An 8,944-nucleotide genomic window follows, 5' to 3' on the forward strand; every position below is an offset into this window, starting at 1 on the left:
AGATAGATAGATAGATAGATAGATAGATAGATAGATAGATAGATAGATAGATAGATAGATAGATTTAAGCAGTTTCCCTATTAGTGAGGATATTGTCGCTCTGTGAGTAAAGTCAAACATGATTGAATCTAGTGAACAGCTTTGCCTTTTGGTGCTGATGCTGCTGTCAACTAACGCCAGCAATGCACACTATGATGATGGACAGAGGGTCTGATTGATCGTATGAGAGCACTACTGGATGCAGATTCGCCCCAAGAGATGAGAAGAGGCAAGAGTATAATTGCATCGGGCAGTGAAGTGTGTGAAAGGATTAGGCCTTGGCCACTCTTCAGCACACCCATATAAAAGACTGTCCCCCCTGGGAAGAAGTGCGCTGGCCTGCTTGTGTACGGAAACCAAAGTGCCGACAGCACCATTCGTCTTCGATACGCCTCTCCTCCCCTGCCTGTTTGCTATCTTAGCCTTGGCCTTGTCTTTCACCAGCCATGGCATGTCCTCTCCGATCCTGCACAGCTGCTCAACACTGTCTCTGTCTTCATTAGTCTGGCCATATTACGAGTGCAAGCTTCCCTCAGGGTGTGTGGTGGTGTCTTTCACCTATCTGTTTCCACTTTCCTATCTGTTTGGTTCTCTGAATGCTGTCCTGTGAAAGTTAGCTGTTCGTTTAGTTGCAGTTAAAAGATGCCAACTGGCTCACCACCAAGATTATGGACAAAAAAAGAAAGTAGTAAATATTAAACAAACAGTTCTGCCAAAAATGAAATTTCTGTCATCATTTACTCACCCTCATGTCGTTCCAAACCCGTATGACTTTCTTTCTTCTGTGAAATAAACAATTCAATATTTTGAAGAATCTTCAGACAGTTCATAGTGACCACAGCTGCTAAGCTCCAAAAAAGCACCAAAAAGAAGCCATATAACATATTTCAAAACTTTTGAAGCCATATAATGTTTTCTGTGACTGGAATCACGAAACCCTGCTTTTTTATAATCCAGATCAAACACTATATTAAAAAAAATGTAAGTAGCACTTTCAAACCAAGCAGCTTTCTGTTGGTCAGTACAGCGAATTTGCATGACCAACTTGACTGTATTCATTTAATGAATCATACAAAACAAAAAGAGGTGACCAGTCACAATGGCATTCAAATAATCTGTTTTGTAACATATATAAAGAGAGTCACTGCCTTTTGTTGCTTTCATTGTCTATATTAGAAAATAGCACCTCATCATCTAGTGAGTAGACAGGCTTAATTTTTCTAGCTTGTAAAAACAATAAAGACTTTTCCCTTGAGTCTCTGTAAGTGCTAGGGTAACCTGCAACATCGGGCCATGTCCCACCATAAAACAGATGTATGCACAGTCAACATTTTGCTATTATTAAAGGATATCTTGGCCTCTGTCATTTTATTACAAAACAGAATGTGTACAAATAGGCCTCTCAGCTTATAAGAGTCTTGTCATGACTAATCTAAAACTAAGCCCTTAAACGCAAACTGTAGTACACATGTACACTCCCAGAAACACGCAATTGAAAACCTTAAAACCACCTTTACCAAGTAAAACTATAACATCCCAAAAGACTGCATGTGTCTGCACACACATTCTACTGTATATTGTGTCAATAAACACCTGTTGATAAACCGTACAAATAATTCTCAGTTCTGCCTTACTAAACCAGACCCTCTGATTATAATGGATACATCCCACCTCTGACTGTAAACCATGTAAACCTCTGATTTGTTGAAAAATATGGTTTTGGAGAAAACATAATATCACATAAGTGGATTTCTCTTCAGCCTACGTGACCTCTTGCTCGATGAGCAGATGTTTTGATTTCTTGCAGTTCCAGATATTCTGAAGATATGGAACAATGAGTTTCCACGTGTTTTTTGAACAACAAGTGGTTACTGCCACAATGTCTATCTACTTCCATCTGGCTGATTTCCTGTCTCATTAAAAAGCATTATATAGAAGCTATTGAGCGCTTGTCACTACAAAAACCTGATTGTAAAATGAAAACCAAAAACAAGCTTCCGAATACATGTAAATCAGGGTGTAACTTCCCTGATCTGTCTCTCTGAATATTCTGAGCTACCCAAAATACACTTAAAATACACTCAAAATACACTGCCATTAGCATGGCCACTCTTTATTCTGCAACATAATCATGTTTACAAAAGCTCTTCTCTACAAACAAACTTCTGAAATATCAAGAGGCATGAATCTAAGGTTGCATTTATTCTCTCTGTTGAGGAGTATCACCCTCAGAGGAAATGGGGTTACTGAGGCTGTTTTATATGCAAGATGCCTACGGCTGTAGCACTGGATGACCCTGAGTGTTTGAAGATGAAGGACAGCATGGAGACTGGGTTTAATCCTGTGGGCACTTTGCCCACTGGAGCGTGCATACGCAAGCACATACAAACTGACACAAGTGTGGACATACCTGTGCACAAGCACATAAACACACACACAGTATATACAGAAATGCCTGTAAGCTCTTCCTATGGGGCATTTATACAGGTTATGATATAAAGAGCAATGAAATGCAACAGGCTTCTACAGACACAAACATGCAAATGAAACATAAACAAGAGACATACAAACATACCAACTGGTATACTGTTTTTTTGTTATAATATTTTCAGAGTTCATACTTATTGCAACTTCATTGTATTTAAGTGCAATTTTATACAACATTTAATGTACTTGAAATATATTTTAAATTCACCATTGGATATATTTACGTGCAAATATTAGTAATACTGATATTAAAATGAAGTTCAGTGAAACTAACTCTGTAACAATCTGTTTTGCATATTTATTATAATCCTAAATGTACTCATACAGTACTTCAGTCTACATATCTTGACAGTACCTTTCAATGTCTAATTAATACATCATTATAATTATCATTTTTAAGTGTGTGTGTGTGTGTATACTCATGTACATACAAAATATAGATGTGTGTGTGTGTGTGTGTGTGTATACTCATGTACATACAAAATATAAATGTGTGTGTGTGTGTGTGTGTGTGTGTGTGTGTGTGTGTGTATACAGTACTTCAGTCTACATATCTTGACAGTACCTTTCAATGTCTAATTAATACATCATTATAATTATCATTTTTAAGTGTGTGTGTGTGTGTATACTCATGTACATACAAAATATACATTTGTATGTGTGTGTGTGTGTGTATACTCATGTACAAAAAAAATATAGATGTGTGTGTGTGTGTGTGTGTGTGTGTGTATATGTATCTATGTATTGGTCACATTTTACAATCAATAAAATGTGCACTTTTTTCCACAAGGGCTATTGATGCTTCTACCAGTATATTCTAAGAGACCAACGGAGCAGACAGCACTGCCCTCACTGGTACTATGTACTTAATTTCTACATCATCTATTTGACCTCTTAGTTTAATCTGTTTATAAAGATTCTTCATTCTTCATCTCTCTTTCTTGTTGTATAAAGATGTCAGCCACAGGGGGCGTATGGATCTCATGATCTCTGACAGACTCTCTGAGCTTCTCATTTGGACCCGTTTACAATTATAGTTTTATTCAAGTAAAGAAAAAAACCCTCCAGTAATTAACAAGAGGCCTCTGCTCCAATCCTCACATCTGTCGCTGCCATAAACACAGATCTCAGTACACACAAGTAATAAAGCACACTCTACCACTCAACTATTTATTTGCCTTTCAGCTTGTATTAGGAATATCTAGGAAATCTATGACTATACTGCATACACTAAGATAACATTTCAGTAGTTTGTTGAAGAGACAGATAGTTTTAGGTAGCTCCATGGCTTACTGTAAATACTCAAGACACAAGACAAAAATTTAGGCTACACCATAAAGTACCTTAGCAGGACCCTCATTATAGAGTCACATCCCTTAAAGGAAAAGTTCCCCCAAAAATGAAAATTTGCAGGAAAATTTACTCACCCTCTGGCCATACAAGATGTAGATATTTGGCATTACATCAATTGCTCACCAATGAATCCTCTGTAGTGAATGGGTGCCATCAGAATGAGAGTTCAAATAGCTGATAAAAACATCACAGTATTTGTTTAGATCTGATCAGGGATGCATTTCCCGATAACGGTGTCTCTTAGTGCGCTACGGAGACTCTAAAGATATACCTTAACTAGGGGTATACCTTTCCTAGGTCTGTTCCCCGAACTATACCTTAGGATGCTGCTTAAGGTAAACCTTCTTACGTGCGATGTTAGCAGGTGCTGTCCATGGCGGTGGTGCTGAATAGGTTGATATCGATGGCTCGAGAATCGATTGTTCACTACAGGAGCTCTTTCACTGCGTTATAGAGCGGGTAAAGTATTGAGAAAGTGATGTTCATTATAAAGAAGCACTTTAGAAATATTAGAAATTGCATTTATCGCGGCTCACTGCATTTATAAAATAATAAAATTTCAAACTAAATGCAACCTTGGATATCACATATATATATATATATATATATATATATACAGTATGCGTGTGTGTGCGTGTGTCTGTGTGTTTGTATAATTTTGCAAGTGCGAACCTGCAACCTCACGGCCAAAAGTATTCTGCCTTAACCAGCTACATTAACTGGCTGTTTGGCTTCACTTGATTTTGAAAGGGTCATTTATATTCTCATGTTCATATACTGTATATTATGAAGGCCTGGTTGAGCGCTGATGGGTTGGCGATGGGGATAAGTGTCCTGTCCACAAGGCGAATTACTCACGGGACACACATGTGCCTCCATCACTTCGTGCCTGGTGAAAGGCATACGTAGGCTATGACATTGGTGGCGTGATGGAGCAGGATGTTTGTGACTGTGTGAACGCACCGTCACACGAGGTCTTTACTCAGCCCATATCCATCCCCAAACACCTCCAGAAAACTCCCTACAGCATAAAAACGGAAAGCCGCCAGCAGCTGAATTTCGGGGCTTAGGGGGTAGCTCCGACTTCCATAGTTTGACCAAACTCCCCATCACATTCATTCACTTTAAATAGACTCCTAATTATGTGCTGCCTAATATTTTGCCAGCCGATGTGCCTTTGTATAATGGAAAAACTAACAACCATCAGTATAATGACAGTTTTATTATTTGCATAAAAACACTTAAATTAATTGAACACTAATTGAACACTGGGTGTATTACAACTTTAGAATTGTAATATTTATTTGGTTCTGCACATTTCCTTGCCACAGAATTACAATCGTATCAACTGAAATGTGAAGAAGGTTTTTGCACAGTGGTGGCCACTAGCGGAGTGAACTGTGAACAGCGATAAGGTATAGCTAAGAGTGGTCCAGACTAACCTTACAAACGAATGACTTACAGAAGGTATACTTAACTAAGAACGTTTCGGGAAACACGTATTAACGTAAAGGTACAACTTAAGGTATAACTTACAAACGATGTAGCGTTAAGAAGGTTTCGGGAAACGCAGCCCAGATCTGTTTTGATCTGTGCATATTTCTCTCCTGATTCAGATGAGATGACTTTTGTACTGGGGGAAGCAGAATAGAGGACTTTGAAGTTTGAAGGTTTGAAGTTTTGAAGTCTAAAGTTAAAAAGTTCTTGATGCATTTGTTTATTACAAATACGTGACTTTTCACTTCACAAAACATTCATTGATGGACTGAAATCTTGTGGATTATATGTGGATTATTGTGATGTTTTTATCAGCTGTTTGGACTTTCATTCTCACGGCACCCATTCACTGCAGAGGATCCATTGGTTCTGATGAACTCATCTACATCTTGGATGGCATGAGGGTGAGTAAATATTCAGCAAATATAAATTTTTGGGTGAACTATTCCTTTAACGTTGGATCTGGTATTTCTATGCATGAAGTAAACAACTTAAGAGCACCTTAAAATACCTATGCATAAGAAATCTATATATACTTGATAACTCAGAAAAAACACCCAATTTGCACACTGATTGAATATAGGAAGGATTAAACTCTTCTTTTTCATTAAAGTTTGTTTTCGATGATAGCAATTTTTAATTGTATTGATTAGATTCATGACGGGTTTGTGTGAATTAAGCAGACATACTGGACACCACACAAAATGAAGGCCAAAGTGGCCACTTACCAGGCCGTCGCAGTTACTAATAGCTACGGAGGCTCCCTGTATGTCTGTAATGTCGCCAACATACATGCAGTCGCTCTTCAAAAGCTCGGAGTGCGTGCCGTCGGATTCCTGCCACTCCATCTTGGCTCCGGGGGCCACCAGGCGCGTGTTGCGATGCAGACGCAGGTGAAACTCCCGGCCGAAGACGGTGACGTTGTAGTACAGTCGCTCAGGCGTGCCTCCTCGGGACTCATGGTGGGCGTGGTCGGCCGATGCCGCCTCTCTTCTCCAGCGCCTACGGAACTGCCCATCTGCTGGACCAACCGAGACCGCATGGGACAGAAAGCAGCCTTCTGCATCAGTAAGAACGGGCTTCACCAATCCATAGTCCCCCAGAACATGCTGCAGGGAATCTGCATTGAGTTACACACAAAGATAGTCAGTCAGACAGCACACATTGGTTGTAGTGCATCAGCATCTATAATGAATGTCACTAGACTGGTGACTTTCATGTGATGGTTTGCAGAAACAATGTTTCTCCTCATTACATTTTTTTTGTTGACACTTGAAATGCACATTCCTTTCCATGCAGCAAGTAAATGCACATGAGCAATGGGTCAGATAGGTCCGGGAGAAGAAACACATTAACACTTGTTTGACACCATCATTTCCATTTAATTTCATAATTTAATGATGCCTGCTTGTGCGCAGATTGTGTGAGACTTTATGAAAAGTGTGTGTTGTTCTGTGTCTGTAATAATACATATGCCTGCCTCCCGTCAAGAAATACAAAGATAAATAAAATGTATCATTCACAATATGCCTTATTGTTTTCAATGACAGCCAGATGCATGATAGACGTATTTACAATATTGACGTATATAAAAGGAGAAACTCAACAACAGACTCACGTAGGGGAAAAACAAAAGTAACTGGCTTAAATTATCTCAGAAGAAGATCACTCATCCTAATGAGTGTCACAAAACCTAGTGAGCAACCTACCAAGGCAGCATTTCAGGCATCACAGGCACATTCAGTTCAGCTCAGCTGATTTCAAACACCTGTGATGCTCAGAAATGTTCCATGCATTCCCATAAATGTTGCATGCACCCTTAACGCCCAAAATACTCCACTCACCTATGTTTCACCAAAAATTCTGCACATACCTAAACCTATGATACCCAAAAGTGCCACATGCACCTATAATACACAATAATATTTAATTCACCTGATACACAAATTTGCGGCACACAACTATGACACCTAAAAGAGCCACATGCACCTGTAATATTTTATGCACCTGATGCACAAAAATGCTCCACTCATCTATGATTCCCCAAAAATGCTGCACACACCTATGATGCCTAAAAATGAAGCTCAAAAAAGCTTCTCTTCCATATGATGCTCATATAATGCACACATCCATGATACCCTATAATGCAACTGATGCAAAAATTCTGCACATACCTATGATGCTTGAAAATGCTTCACTTACTTATAATTCTCAAAAAATTCTGCACACACCTATCATTCCTAATAATAATTAAAGCACATGGTGCACAAAAAAATTGCACACACCTATGATGCCCACACCTATGATGCCTAAAATGATGCTCGAAAATTCTTCAATTACTTACAACGCTCAAAAATGTTGCATACACCTATGATAGCCAATAATATATGCAACTGATGCACACACCTATGATGCTCAAAAAATCCTCCACTCACCTAAGATGCCCACACTTATGATGCCTAACAATCTCAAAATGCTTCAATTATCTATGACTCTCAAAAACCTATGATGCCCAACAATGTTGTCTAGTTAAACAACTCGCTAAGTTTTGAGACACAGCCGATTTGTCAGTTCAAAGTAATGCTGAGCTCTGCATGTGCATCTCTGAAGAGAGCACTTACTCCTGCATATTACAAGCTCTAATTTACAAATAACCATTACAAGTCACCAACAAACCTAAAGTTGTCGCACAAACAAGTAACCTTGAAATCTTTCTCTTCCAAAATCAAAAGTTCAGTTTCAGAGCTTTAGTTTTTTTAGTTTCTTTATGCAAAACGCACGTTTTGTTTAAACGCTCTCAAAGGAGGAGAACAGAACGGGGACATTTCTTTATTTAAAATCAATATCCTGCAATACTTCCGCTCTCAGACAGATCAATATCGCCAGAGCGTCCGTCAAAGATCGCAAACGCGAAGGGGAAAAAAACACCCAAAACATTTCCATTACACCAGAGCTGCGCTAAGAATTATTATTATTAGAATTAATTTCAGCAGCATGTGAAACAAACACACTTCACAACAAACAGTAATGACACAGCGCACGAGAATGCCACGGCTGTTTATGTTTCCTAAAGCTCCAGAGAATAATCAAAAAGATCAGAAATAGCTCGTGCCACAAGTTTCTCTCACACAGGGATGGGGACAGTGCGCAAACATCCAGGTCTGATGCGCACTGGGGTGGTACCGGGCAGGACATCTTGCGATGGGATGGAAGTGTAAATAGGTAAAGGCAGGCGCACGTACCTATGCTACTGGAAGTATAAAGGCCGTTCGTCTGCAGAAAGATCGGCAGTGTGATTAGGATAGTAAATCCGGCCGCGAAATCCATGGCAGCTCCGAACTGCGCAGGTGAGAGAGACGGACTTTGGGATCCAGCGTGTTAAAGTTCCCTGCGCGACCAGCAACCGCCACGCCAGCAACAGCCGCCCGCAACTTACTGCAAAGTGCACTAGGAGAGAGCGTCTCTCTCTCTCTCTCTCTCTCTCTCTCTCTCTCTCTCTTAGTGAGCGAGCGAGTGACTCTCTCTCTCTCTCTCTCTCTCTCTCTCCGTCATTGTGAGAGCGCCAGCC

The 8,944-nt window shown here is 39.7% G+C and overlaps 1 protein-coding gene across 1 annotated transcript in view; it reads right to left on the bottom strand.

Annotated features, from left to right (window-relative positions):
* LOC107594866 (A disintegrin and metalloproteinase with thrombospondin motifs 2-like) overlaps positions 1–8,806 on the bottom strand; it is a 182,363-nt gene extending 173,557 nt beyond the window's left edge. The window contains exons 1-2 of the mRNA XM_016285071.1: positions 8,619–8,806; positions 6,105–6,496 (exon numbers count right to left, since the gene is read on the bottom strand). Of these exons, the coding sequence (XP_016140557.1) occupies positions 6,105–6,496; positions 8,619–8,703 (477 nt within the window). The 5' untranslated portion in view covers positions 8,704–8,806. The remainder of the gene's footprint in view (positions 1–6,104; positions 6,497–8,618) is intronic.
* Positions 8,807–8,944: the final 138 nt, after the last annotated feature.

Source organism: Sinocyclocheilus grahami, unplaced genomic scaffold (genome assembly GCF_001515645.1).
Source record: "Sinocyclocheilus grahami isolate Dianchi unplaced genomic scaffold, SAMN03320097.WGS_v1.1 scaffold192.1, whole genome shotgun sequence".
In the NCBI taxonomy this organism is placed as follows: domain Eukaryota; kingdom Metazoa; phylum Chordata; class Actinopteri; order Cypriniformes; family Cyprinidae; genus Sinocyclocheilus; species Sinocyclocheilus grahami.